The 13,961-nt window shown below is 39.9% G+C and overlaps 1 protein-coding gene across 3 annotated transcripts; it reads right to left on the bottom strand.

Moving 5' to 3' along the window:
- Nucleotides 1-4,807: 4,807 nt before the first annotated feature.
- LOC143487800 (hydroperoxide isomerase ALOXE3-like) lies at nucleotides 4,808-12,655 on the bottom strand. Of its 3 annotated transcripts, none has more exons than XM_076986971.1 (15): nucleotides 12,550-12,655; nucleotides 10,728-10,875; nucleotides 10,321-10,519; nucleotides 9,762-9,843; nucleotides 9,203-9,325; nucleotides 9,013-9,116; nucleotides 8,777-8,931; nucleotides 8,558-8,701; nucleotides 8,151-8,354; nucleotides 6,980-7,066; nucleotides 6,704-6,873; nucleotides 6,449-6,570; nucleotides 6,240-6,340; nucleotides 5,989-6,159; nucleotides 4,808-5,248 (listed from the first exon to the last, which is right to left on the bottom strand). In XM_076986971.1, exons 2-15 carry the CDS (start codon nucleotides 10,866-10,868, stop codon nucleotides 5,069-5,071), a joined length of 1,983 nt encoding a protein of 660 aa, XP_076843086.1. In that variant the 5' UTR covers nucleotides 10,869-10,875; nucleotides 12,550-12,655; the 3' UTR covers nucleotides 4,808-5,068. The 3 variants fall into 3 exon arrangements, with proteins under 3 accessions (XP_076843086.1, XP_076843085.1, XP_076843088.1); XM_076986970.1 differs by lacking the exon at nucleotides 12,550-12,655 and adding an exon at nucleotides 12,410-12,519; XM_076986973.1 differs by lacking the exon at nucleotides 10,728-10,875 and having other exon boundaries at nucleotides 12,550-12,595.
- Between the last annotated feature and the right edge of the window lie 1,306 nt (nucleotides 12,656-13,961).

The following is a 13,961-nucleotide window of genomic DNA, read 5'->3' as shown; positions in this document are numbered from 1 at the left end:
CCACTAAAATATAAAAAAGCTAGATCCAAAAAGCTCGCCCCATGGTACACCGACCAAACTAGAAACTTAAAACAAATAGCACGTAAATTAGAGCGGAAATGGCGATCTACTAAATTGGAAGTATTCCACTGTGCCTGGAAGGATAGCATTATTGACTACAAACGGGCACTCACTAAAGCACGCTCAGCATACTTAGCCTCACTGATAGAGAAAAATAAAAACAATCCTAGATTTCTTTTTAATACTATTTCTAAACTTACAAAAAATCAAGCAGGCACAGAACCTCAGATTCCAGTAAACCTCACTAGTAATGTATTTATAGATTTCTTTGATAATAAAATAGAGAATATTAGACAAAATATAAAACCCTTTATTAGCAATACAACTGGTATGTCATCTGGTTTGGTTGATATTGATTTAAATTACATACCGGGAGAAAAACTTGATGCTTTTCATCCACTCCCAAAATCAGAATTAGAGAAAATAATTTCTTCCTTAAATTGTACTACCTGCACATTAGACTCGGTTCCCTCAAAGTTATTAAAAGAGGTATTACCAGCTGTAACTGAACCTCTTCTAACTATAGTTAACTCATCCATTACAATAGGTCACATGCCCAAATCATGTAAATTAGCAATTATCAAACCTCTGATCAAGAAACCAAATCTTGATCCGACTGTGCTATCTAATTATAGACCCATTTCAAACACATCATTTATATCTAAGATCATAGAAAAAGCTGTTGCCCAGCAATTATGCCTATATCTGCATAGGAATAACACATTTGAAAAGTTCCAATCTGGTTTTAGGCCCCATCACAGTACTGAAACAGCATTAGTTAAAGTAACAAATGATCTCCTCCTTGCATCAGATCACTGTTAGTGCTTCTTGATCTTAGTGCAGCTTTCGACACAATTGATCATAGGATCTTGCTAGAAAGGTTAGAACGCTGGGTTGGAGTCTCAGGCACAGCCCTTTCATGGTTTCAGTCTTACTTAACAAATCGCTATCAGTTTGTAGAGCTCAATAATATTTCATCCAAACGTACAATGGTTAAATATGGGGTCCCGCAAGGCTCCATCTTAGGACCACTATTATTTACATTATATATGCTACCATTGGGCACAGTTATAAACAAACATGGTGTCAATTTTCACTGCTATGCGGATGACACTCAACTTTACATATCAGCCAAACCCGATGACAAACTCAGTTTAGGAAAAATTGAGGCCTGTGTAAGAGATATTAAATGCTGGATGTCTCTAAACTTCCTACAATTAAATGAGGACAAAACAGAAGTTCTCCTTGTGGGCCCTAAGGCCGCAAGACAGAAAATTCCAAATTTAATGCTTAATCTTGCAGACTATCCCATTACACCTGGCACAGTAGCCAAAAACCTAGGCATCATACTCGACTCTGACCTATCATTTGATAAATATATAGATAATACTACTAGGATAGCTTTTCTACATCTCCGCAACATTGCCAAATTAAGAAATGCATTATCACAGGATGATGCAGAAAAATTGGTGCACGCATTTGTTAGCTCTAGACTAGACTACTGCAATTCACTACTGTCAGGATGTTCAAATAGGAATCTAAATAAACTTCAAGTAGTTCAAAATGCCGCAGCTAGAGTTCTGACCAGAACTAGAAAATTTCAGCATATTAGACCAGTCCTATCAGCCCTGCATTGGCTCCCAGTTAAATTTCGTATTGATTTTAAAATTCTATTATTAGCATATAAAGCACTACACGGGCTTGCTCCTGAATACCTCCAGGAACTTATTTCCTACTATGAACCCCCACGTCAACTAAGATCACAGGGTGCTGGTCTGTTATTAGTTCCACAAATTAACAAGGTAACAGCAGGGGGAAGAGCCTTTTCTTATAAGGCCCCCCAGCTTTGGAATAATCTTCCTAAATGTGTCCGGGACTCTGACACAGTCACAATCTTTAAATCTAGGTTGAAAACCCACTTATTTAGTCTAGCGTTTGATAATTAATATCCCCCTTAGATAAAGGTACAGATCCAGGGGTTCATAGACGAAGGGTTTTATGGTAGACTGGGGTACTGGTGCTGTCATCCTGTCACTGCTCGTGGTCACTCAAGTTTGTTGACAGTGCAGTGGACGGATGCCATTGTCTCAGAATGCCCCCAAGCCTATGTTACCTTCTGGTTCTGCCTTTTTTTAGCTAGGCTGTAATAATTTAACTTAGTGCCGGAGTTGCTGCCACACTCCAGAAATGTTTATAATTTTACCTGTCCTGTATATGTCCTCATACAGAGCTAATTTTCCCTGTTTCATTTCTCCACATGGCTGCCCGCCTGCTTGAGGAATAATGAGATGAGGAGAGACAAGCGATCCATCCTGGCCGGCCACCTCCTGCCTAACCGGATGCCTACACCATGATGGACATTATTACATATTTTTCGGTCTAAATTGACATTATTGCATCTTTTACATTCTGTCTACATTCTGTCTATATTGTTGTTGTTGTCATGGTGACCGGTGTCGGCCAGAGGAGGATGGGTTCCCCCCCTGAGTCTTGGTTCCTCTCAAGGTTTCTTCCTCATGCAAAAAACTAGGGAGTTTTTCCTTGCCACTGTCGCCTTTGGCTTGCTCACTGGGGGCTAGGACTCGGCACTTGTAAAGCTGCTTTGTGACAACAACTGTTGTAAAAAGCGCTATATAAATAAAATTTGATTGATTGATTGATTGATTGATTGAAGTGAGGGGGACCAAGCTGGGGTGGGTTTCCCGAAACGTTCGTAGCGCTAAGTACTTCGTAACCTCGTATGAAACGTTTCGGGAAACTCACCCCTGTACAATATATACGTTTATGCTTGTAGATCAGGGGTAATCAACTATATTTTTCCGCGCGCCAAATCTGGCAGATAGCTCCGGCTTGGCGAACGTAATTTAATGTGTTGAGCGGGGGGGTGTTGGTTAGGGGTGGCGAACGTAATTTGTTCGGATCCGGACCGCGGTCCGCCTGTTGATGACCTCAATATTAATCTGGGGGGGGGACACGAAATCTAGATGCTAGATTTCGGATGGGGTCAATATAAATCTGGGGGGGACATGTCCCCCCCGTCCCCAGTGCCATCTGCGCCCCTGTGTCCTTATATGTTTTATATGTCCTAGCCCAGTTATATACTTAAACGGTCAGACCTCAGCATTAACAATAGAATGTTCTATTATTACATACTGATATTACAATTTTACATATCAAACCCCCTTACAGAACAAACATAAAAACAATCAACATATTTCACATTGTTACTTCATTGTATCATACATTTAAATTTTAATCTCAACACATTCAAGGCTTAATTAAAACCCATCTATTTACTCAACATTTTCTCACAATGTCTTCAACCTAGGTCTATGGGATTTCTGTCTTCTGTTTTTATTTTTGTCTGTTTTGTTCTTGTCTTTTTTTTGTATTTCTCTGTAAAGCATTCTTGGTTACTTTGAAGGGCGCTGTATAAGTGTAAATTACTATTATTATTATTAATTTAGTGTAACATTGAAACATTATCATGGTAACTTGAGTATTTGAAGTTTAGTGCAGTATTCATTGCATCATTAATATCACATAATATTCACTGGCAGTAATGTGTTTCATTCATATTGAACATAAGGGGAACATTGTCATTTCATCAAGGAATGTCATAAAAGAATTTGAAATCCTGAACTAACCATGCTTGCTCAGCAAGACCGAGAACAACGCTGGGTCCCTGACTCAACCCATGTCTCAAGGAGGAGTGCGAGATCTGTCGCATGGCTCCATATGACACAAATAACCACTGGGTGATGCAATGTTCCATAGTGTGTAACCAACATGGACTGGTTTATCTTTTATGAATTGGTTACATCCATGGCTACAATAGTATGGGATCATGTTCTCATCCACTGACAACCATTCCTGAAATTACATGATTTTATATGACTGTCTGAGCTCTGAGAAGATTGGCCTAACCTTAATAAAATGGGTCATCAGTAATCTTTGTTGTCAAACACATGAACTGAGGCCATACTTTCATCAAAGCAATTCCTCACCATTGCCTCAGACTTGCTTTCATTGTCTACAGCAGGTATCACCAAATGGCGGACCGCGGTCCGGATCCGGACCCGAACGCCGTCCTGTCCGGACCAATTACATTCCTGATTAACTGGATACGGACCCAAATGCCAAACATTTTTTAACGGGAGACTATATTTTAAACCGGAGAATTTATTTTCAGACGAGTGTTACGTTCACCACCCATTTGAGTGTTACGTTCGCCACCCCCCCCAACAACCCCCCCTTAGCCACCGCGGACCCGGACCTAAGGTCTGAGCTATCTGCCAAAAATGGACCGCGGAAAGATTTAATTGATTACCCCTGGTCTACAGTGAGCTTAAATAGATTTTCCTGAAATTCAAGTTAAAGAAATTGTCTTCATCTAACTTAACAGTAAATTAATTTACTTGTCACCAATTTGGTCCCATATGTTTAAAATCAAAGTTTAAGATGACAATGAATAGAAACGCTCATTAATGATAATGTCCCAAACTCCATCCTCTAGTCAGGGGATTCATTTGGTGGTTTTTTTCCCCCCATTCACGTTCTTACAGCATGTTTGATTTTTACAGCAGAGGCTTTTGATCAGGGGAAATGAAAACTCTTGTCCTTAAGTTAATTGCTTCTGGCTAATGTTTGTAAGGTTGAGGGCAAATGTGGAGTGACCTCACCTCACATAAGGGGAGTGACCTCACCTCACATAAGGGGAGTGTAACTGGAGGGCGAGGCAGGAAGCTGAGATGAGCAAACAATTTATTATTCACAACACATCACCTTTCACTACTAAACCAACATGTTCACTCACACTGACAGGTTCTACAATGAGATACAGAAGAAGAAACAAATCTCCAGCCAAAGTGAAAATGAAAGTAAACGCTATGATTTTTATATTCATGTAAACAGGTCCAGTGGTTGTGTTCTCTGCAAAGGAAGGTAATTTGATTTTACAGTTGGTCAAAATATTTTAATCTATTGTACAGCCCACCCAGAGTGAACACTAGATTGCAACACTATTATCCACATTTTTTGGACTCAGGTAAGTGTAGGGAAGTTTGAGATGTCTGTTCCTTTTTTCAATTTTAGCTGTCAGATGGTCAAGATCCGTTTTGAAATCTGCAAACGCCTGACTGGGTCCGCTGTCATCAAACAGTTGCTCTGGGTAATAGCCAAGTGGGTACTGCAGGAAGAGAACAACCCCAATGGTAAGATGCCCCCTTAAAATGTCATGAAGAACATGGACACTGAAACCCAAAATTCCACAGTGCAGCTCATACAGTGCGATTATGAAGACCAGCGTGAAAGGGAGGAGGGCTGGTCTGGTGTCATACAGTGTGATTATGAAGACCAGCGTAAACATGAAGGAGTGTGAAGGGGAGGAGGGCTGGTCTGGTGTCATACAGTGTGATTATGAAGACCAGCGTAAACATGAAGGAGTGTGAAGGGGAGGAGGGCTGGTCTGGTGTCATACAGTGTGATTATGAAGACCAGCGTAAACATGAAGGAGTGTGAAGGGGAGGAGGGCTGGTCTGGTGTCATACAGTGTGATTATGAAGACCAGCGTAAACATGAGTGTGAAGGGGAGGAGGGCTGGTCTGGCTGCTGCACCACAATCATGAACCTTTCAGCACCAATAGGAAACAACTTTTCCATTGGGTGTCCTGTGCCATGTGTTGACCAAGGATTCATTATTTCTGTTTTGGTCCAAATCACTGCTGATAGTGATGTGCAGGAATGTATAACTGTGTAAACAAGGAAAACCTAACAGTCCATCTTTGTCAAAGTTCAATTATCAATTATCTTCTTACCTTTACCATGTTAAAACATATTACATATACTCAAAGCTTCCTAAAACCCAATTTTAACCATTTACCCTTGTTGGTTAAACTCAGTGTTTTGTTGTGTGTTGTTTAGACTCACATGATCACTGGACTTGTTGCTTAGTGTGTACAGAACACTCAGAATATTAACAGTGGTGTCGACATCAGGCATGGCATCCACCACTGTCTGCTCTGTGGTTGCTCCCTTCCTGGTTGGGGGGGGTTGTCTGATGGTGCTCGGGAAGTTGGGCATCCAACCACCAAACTCAAACTGAAACAGCACAGATCAGGGTCAGTTTATGTAATCCAGTTCATCATAACAGTGGATTAGACTAAACCTCAGTCCTGAACCTGGCCATTGTTGACTGCAGCATGTTGGGCAGACACAGTGAAGATCAGCATGGTGACAAACTTGACAAGTTCATCCACTTTGTTCAAAGACTGAGGAATTCCTAATTAAAGGGAGAATATATTTAGATATATTTAATCCAGATATTACATTGCATTAACACATTAGAAAATGGCTTGTATCTGTCCTAGCAGATACATAATAAACATACCAGTGCTCGCATTTCCCATGAATCCATTTTGAAATATCTCCTTGATCCAGTTCTGCAGTTCAAAGTCTCTCTCAACATCAGCATCATTGAGGTAGTAATGCACTATCACCCTCTGGACAAACCTAATGGGTGTGGAGCAAAGTGGTCAAACATTTAGACACAGAAGCAGAAAGGAATTCAGTAATATACATGGTGTCTCAAAAGTAAGGAATATATAATGTATGAAGTGGAAAATGTAAAATCTAAGAACCATACGTGTTGATCACATTCCAGAGGTCCAAGCCATCATCCCTGTAGTAGTAGTTGGGAATCTTCTCCACGCCTCTCTCTGCGATATCTTCCGGCAGGCAGAGAGAGCTGTATGTCAGAGAGGCGGTCGCACTTTGCAGGAATTTGATTTGACCGTCAAAGCCTATGGAACTGTACTGTATAGTCGAAATACAACACAAAGCATTAAGATCATTCATGACAAAGTAAAACTTGTCAGCATGATATCAAAGCTTTATTTGAATGACTCAAAAGATGTTGTACCTTCGGAATAACCCCATCAGGTGAGATCAGACGGTCCCTGGCAAGAATATCAACGTGCAGATTGTAGCGAGTGTGGGGTATGAGGAGCTGACCACATAAAACCAGATAAACAATTCAGTTAATATTACACACAAAGGTTACTTGTATCTCATCAGTGAAATCAGATTAAATAAAAGGTTAACACTAGGGATGGGAATAGTTTACTATCTCACGATTCGATTCCGATTTTGGGGGCCACAATTCAATTCAAAAAGATTTTCGATTCAAAAAACCGATTTGATTTATAAAAATGTCTGCTTCAGTCTATAAAATCTGCATGATTTACTACAGTCTGCTTTGCAAGACAGAACGACAAATACAGAAAATTAAGTGTCTTTCACATTTAATTAACAAAAATTAAGTGCTTTGGTAAAATAAAATGGATTTTGTTGTTACCAAAATTCTTGAGCTTCATTTTGCGAGCTGTCAGGGCTGGCTCGAATGCAGTTCCCCCAGCCGTCGCTAGGGGCACCAGAGTCAGTCCCAGACTAAACCGACGGGACCGTACGTTCTCAGCCAGTCTCTGCTTTCTCTGTGATTGCTTATCGTTTAATGGCGTCTTGCCACCTCTCGCTGTTATGCTTTCTCTTTACTTATTCGAGTATCTCATGCATCGCTTCCTGACTCATCTCAAGTTTTCCCAATCCTGTATTTCTTCCTATCCGTTTTGCCTTTATTTTTTGGGAAGGGTTTTATTTTGCTGTAGCGTTTTTTGCCAGTTACTTCTGCTGGTGTCCTTGGTTTCGTTTTCGCGTTGCGCACACACACACACACACACACACACACACACTTTTTAATATTTAAATTTTAGTAAATTGAATACATTTTACAATATTTCTTGGCAAAGTCCTTCCTGAGATAATCAGCCTAAAGGATATAATAAACCACTGAAGTTCTTACATGAAGCACTTTGCCAATGTTTATGAAATGTACAAGTACCTTTTTCCTCTTATCAGAATAAATATTCTCGTGCCAACCACAGCACAAGTGATGTTCAACCTTTGGCTGCAGCATTCTAAAATGCCAAAAACTATTGATATATTGTGCTGCCTGAACAGTTGTTTTGAAAGTCAAAAGGTTTTTGTTGGGTTTTGCCTGTAATGAGTGAGTCCCCTGCAGTGTGTGCGCTCACCTTGAACAGAGGGTGTGCTGAAGGCAGGTTGCGCAGTGTTGCGATAGTGAACACCTCTCCCAACAGGTGGGTGCGCAGTAGATGAAAGTTCAGCTCATGTTCGTAGAAATCCGCATTTCGCACAAAGATCTTCGCCAACAGCCAGTCCCATTTGGAATCAGTGGGAAGAAAGATTGGATTTGACTCCCCAGGGTCCTGCATCAACTGTTTGAAGGAACACAGGATAGAATAAAAGAGCAGAGTCACACTTGAAAAGGATTTTTAGTGGTCAAGAACCACTGACAGTCATAATACCACTATCCAAATATTTGTGCATTCTGCTGGTTTCTCCTTCTTAAAGCAGCAGAAAAGCAGGAACCTTAAAGGAATGAAGCCCTCATGTAGTGAATGAGCTAGTGTGGCATTACCTGGATGGCGATGGGTATCAGCTTCTTCTCAGGAGTGCTGAAGAGCAGACACAGTGGGGCTGCAACATACTGCTGTCTGTTGTTGATCACATTACCCACAAGGCCCTTCAGCCTCTTATAGTCACAGAGAAAGATGTTCCCATTCTGATTAAATGCAAATGAGAGTCATGGCATGCCCAGATAAAAGTGGTTAAATTCACAGTTTGGTTTGTGCAATACCTTAATTTCCTTTTTTAATGAAAATTTGACCATGTCATCCGTGACTGGGAAATTCAGGGGCAGCTCTGAGCAGCACTGGATCATCATGGGGTTCAGTCCGTTTAGTAACTGATAGCCAAAGAACTCATCACTGTCCCAGTGGTGCTTGACATAGTCTGTGAGAAAGAACAAATGTCACTGTGCCATAACAGAAGGGTTTACACAGATTTTGGCACTTCAGCCTTTAGGAAAAATACCAAATGTCGTTTCGTCATGACACTGGAAAAGCTGCTGAAGTTCTTCTAAATTATTCCAAACATCTGAAAGGTGCCTCCAAGTTTCCAACTTCAACTCTGTGAATCTGGGATATAAACACATTACACAGTCACCAATAATTCAGTTAATTTTAACATAAACTCATGGATGTTTTATTTACACAGAACATACGCTATTGTGGAATTTCCTTGAAAGCTTATATCCTTGGTCCGAGAGAACTGGACCTCAGGTGGCAGCTCAGATGTTGTTGATGCATCAATGATCATCGGAATTCCTGAAAGATATTTTCTCCATCTGCAGCACAAACATCCTCGGACATGTTAACACAAACATTGGTCTTCCAAGAGAAATTGACTTAAAAAGCACAGACACCAAGAAAAAACAGCATTAACTGTCATTTTAGTTCTACACTGCTCCAACACAGTCAGTAGAGTCAAGATTACTTGCATAATAGCAATTAAGCAGGTTCATTAGCCAAGTAAGCCATCTTCTTGAATATAATGAAGGATATCAATAAAACAGGGATCAGATAGGTGTTAAATATAAAATGGGGACAAGTTTTTGTTGCTGTCAGTAAATAACTCACCCAGCAGTTTGAGTAGGTGATCCATGAGAACATCTTTAATTCTCCAGTATTGGTCAAATTATAAGATAGTGTCAATTCACTGGGCCTTCTGGTTTTCAGATAGGAGTTCAAACAGGACTTTATCCAGATATTTAATTCACATACCTGATGACCTTACACTTTTGCTCCAAATCTTCTTGTCTTTGATTAAGGAGTTTCTTCTCCGTCTCCTCATGTCTTAGCAAAGCTACACAAAACAGACAAATATTTTACACAAGTTAATTAACTGTATGATGATGTCTTCGCTCTCTAAGCTGTGACATATTGAACTCATGCGGCATGAACAGGGACTCCAGAGAGCTACTTCACCTTGGTGTGTAGATTTGGTAAAAAAGACACAATGGCCATACAAACATCCTTATTTCACAACTTTATGGCAAACACCACATTCATTATTAAAGGGCCAAAAAGAAACATTACTGTGATGCAAATGTTAATATCGAAGGACTTATATGTATTTTGTGTATATGTAAATGTATGTAAAAGTTTGAATGTCTTAAAATTATTATTATTTGCTTGTTGTGAACTCCTGTGTCACATTTGCCTCACTGGTTTATTAACCATCATGCATTGCACATCCTAGGTCACGGTATTACCACAAATTAACATTCAATGATAAAGTACAACAGTACCACATTGAACAATAATTTAAATGTGTACTAACCTACAGTATCCCTGAGAAGGAGCTTATGTTTGCTGTCCAGCCACCGATAACATGGGAAGTGGTGCTGGGTCCCTTCAGGTGTAGTTACAATCAGTTTGGAACAGAACCACATATCAGGAATAAAATATTTCTTAGTTTCCAGTTCAGCCAGTAGGAGTGTTCCAAGGCTTGATTGACACTCCAGACTCAATTCATGTTTCTGTCAGGACATAGGTTGGAAAGTAGCCCAAGTTTAATATAAAATAAAAAACCTTACAATAGCACATGTGCCTTAATAAAACTGTCCAGATGTAATCAGACATCCTCAAATGGAGCAAACAGACATCCTCATCCTCAGATGCATGAATTCTAAGGTTTGTTAGGATTGACCTAACAGTTGCAGTAACAGTAACGAGAAGATCTCTTACCTCCCCCATCTTAAGTGAAGATTTGTTGAGAATTTGTGGCTCGGTTGAATTCTTTGTACCAATGAGTCTGATGGAGATGTAGTTTATAGTGCCAGAATTCTCATAGTCACCTGTGAACACTTTAATTCTATATTTCTCCATGGTTAGTCTGAAATTAAAGATGTTTAGTGTTTAACCCTTACTTGCTATTAGCCATGAATATAAATGTGAAAATATAGCCGCAAGCGGTGATTGCGTGTTCACACACACATTTTGGCTTCAATAGGCAACAAAACCCCAAAAGGTCCTTTGGACCTACATGTGAAATGAAGCTGTTTCAGTGGAAAAATGCATTAATAAAACAATGTGCAAAAAAATTATTCAACTGACACTAAAGGCCCAAAAGATCAAAAGTTGTATTGGCAAAAATGATTTATATCATAGAATTAAATCACATGCCGAGATTAGCTTCATGTGTTTGTGGTTTTTCATTGCAAGCGATACTTTGTCAGTTCCAGTATTTGGCCAGTAGATAGAGCCCAAGTACTACCATACTGATATTAGTGATTAAATAAGACATTTCAGTGAAATAAAAGGATAATAGTGTAACGGTCATAAGATGTAAAAAGATCTGAATCTTACAAGGCCCATTCTTTGTCTGTATTCTGCACATCAGGACTGCAGCGCAGGTTTTTATGATTTTAGAGGTTTGTGTACTATAGTGTCTCCCACAGGTCAATTTGGACCAAACTTGGCATACCTGGCATGAACCTCAATGTGCAACAGTGCTTCAAACAGTTGAGCACTACGAGTTAAAGCAATATAGGTCTTATATGGCGAGGTCTTGATGCCTTATTGCTTAGGACACCATTGAGAATAAAAGTCTGAATGTTATTTGATAATTATTGACCTACAGGGTCTAGAGATGATGATCATACCAAACATGACATGATGGGATAAAAATCCTAGGACTAGTTGGAGAAGTGCTGTTTATACAATTAAGGATGTGCATTTTTGAAACCCAGTGAAAAACTGAAATTTTGAAAACTAAGCAAAGTTCAAATACCAGCAAACTTCAAATACCAGCAAACTATCCTTTTTCCATTTGCGTTCTGTTTTTCTGCATTCTTTCCTAACCGTTCTAACAGAATCATTCAGCCACGGCCTAGGGTTAAGGCCTAAGAGGGACAACCAAATTCAGCACTGCTGCACAAGACTGAAAAGAAGCAGTTATATGCTCAAAATCTAACTGAGAAGCAGTGGAAGAGAAAATATTTCTATACATAACTGCAAACAGTAGATGTAGGCCAAATTTCCTAGTGAGATGTTCTGGGTATTTGGTAGTCAGTTTGTAAAAGAAGCAGTGGGCTAAGCATTACAGGCACATGACCTGAAAATGGAGTTTCTAAGGTTTCACATTATCCACATAAACCCATGAGCTAGAACAAGTTCAAGAGTATGTCCATGTTCATGAGAGGGACAGCTTCAATACTAAATAAATAAAACAAATCAAGTGGTTAAACTCCCTCCCCCCATCTGTCTGATGTATATAGGCTATATATGTTCATAGCTGATCATATCATGATCATATTGAACTTGCATCACTGATACTGTAGGACATTTGTGTAAAAGGGAGCACACAAACAAAACTAGTAGCAGTAGGGTGAGTATCTGCTGCTCACTTGATTGTAATGGTTGCTCACCTGATCTGAGAGTATCTGATGTTCACCATATTTTAATCATTAAAAACCCCAACATCCTTCCCCCTTAAGGGATCTGTAGAGTGTCTAGGAACCTGAAACAACAGCCACTGTTTAAGTCTTCAGTTGAACGCTGGACTCACCAGATGGAGATGAAGGATCTTAGCAGATGTGTCCTGTTAGTTTGCTGAAACACCTTAACATGGTTTTCACAGCTGAATCCCCTTTATAAACCCCACCACCTTTTCACAAGGGGTGTGGCTGCTTGAATGACCAATGATCACCACTCTTTATGTCACACCCCCTACGTGAATCAGACATGAGGTGTTTTCTATGTCTTAAACTGTCACGGTCCGACGCTGATTGCTTCCTCACACAAACATCACCAACACAAATACACAATCACGAATCACATAATCAATCATGTATTTAAATGTATGTTACATCAACACTATTAAATGATTAAAGTTACACACTAATGCTATTACTTTTATTAGTAGTATTGTGTGATTTGTTTGTGACTTGTGTATTCGTCTGTATAATTTGTTTTTGTGTAATTTGTGTGTTAACATCCTCCCAATGGAGGATGGGTTCCTTTTTGAGTCTTGGTCCTCCCAAGGTTTCTTCCTATTCCCCACCATCTAGGGAGTTTTTCCTTGACACTGTCGCCTCTGGCTTGCTCATTAGGGATTTGTACCCATATGATTGTTAAACTTGTAAATCCTATAAAGCTGCTTTGTGACAACATGTGTTGTGAAAAGCGCTATACAAATATATTTGATTTGATTTATTTGATTTAATGCTCAATACTGGAATGTTTGTTGATTGCATGTGTCATTTGTGTAGCACCATTGCAACATTCAATTGTTGTGGTGGGAAAAAATTTATTTTGTCTCTCTGTAGTCATAGGGTTGCCAACTCATTGAGCATCACACACGCATTTGAACGTCTTCACACGCTCTCACGCCACACATCCGATTTCTCACACAGAAAAAAAAATCTAGTTTATTTACCTCTGATCCATATCTATGATTCAATGAGTTACTAGTTCGCTCTGGCGCCAACCACTGGCGATCGATCGATCGCGATATAATACTTAATTTGCATCCATTTTACACGCCACCCAGAAACAATTTACATTCGTTTATTTGGTCTTTCTGTAATCATATTCATCAGATTTCATATATGTATTGACCACTATTAGTAATAAGTGGAAAGGAAATCACTTTATTAAGGTATTTTAAACATATGTCAGGCCTAGGACACGTTGATCAGTATATGCTCTACAGGCCTGTAGTCTCTCTCTCTCTCTACTCTTTCTAGTAGTACTCCTCGTGAGTTGAAGGCAGACAGTCCTGAAGGTCTCGGGCCTGTAGATAAGGGCGTCTAGCATCAGAATGTTAGTATATCTGGCGTGTCTGACGTCTGGAGAACCTGAGGAACAAGGAGGCCTTGGCTCATGGTCCCTGACAGGGGAGGGGTGATGGAGTGATACCTCACCCCATCACCTCACCTCATGTGATACCTCACCCCATGTGATACCTCACCCCATCAC

Source organism: Brachyhypopomus gauderio, unplaced genomic scaffold (assembly GCF_052324685.1).
Source record: "Brachyhypopomus gauderio isolate BG-103 unplaced genomic scaffold, BGAUD_0.2 sc50, whole genome shotgun sequence".
NCBI classification, from domain to species: Eukaryota; Metazoa; Chordata; class Actinopteri; order Gymnotiformes; family Hypopomidae; genus Brachyhypopomus; species Brachyhypopomus gauderio.
This window is presented reverse-complemented; position numbering and strand designations above follow the sequence as displayed.

Coding starts and splice junctions, on each gene's coding strand:
- LOC143487800 (XM_076986970.1), bottom strand. CDS start 12,438: ATGGTGAACATCAGATACTCTCAGATCAG. Junction 9,844..10,320: donor CCTTCTCAGGGATACTGTAG/GTTAGTACACAT, acceptor TGTTTTGTGTAG/CTTTGCTAAGACATGAGGAG. Junction 6,874..6,979: donor CTGATGGGGTTATTCCGAAG/GTACAACATCTT, acceptor TCGACTATACAG/TACAGTTCCATAGGCTTTGA.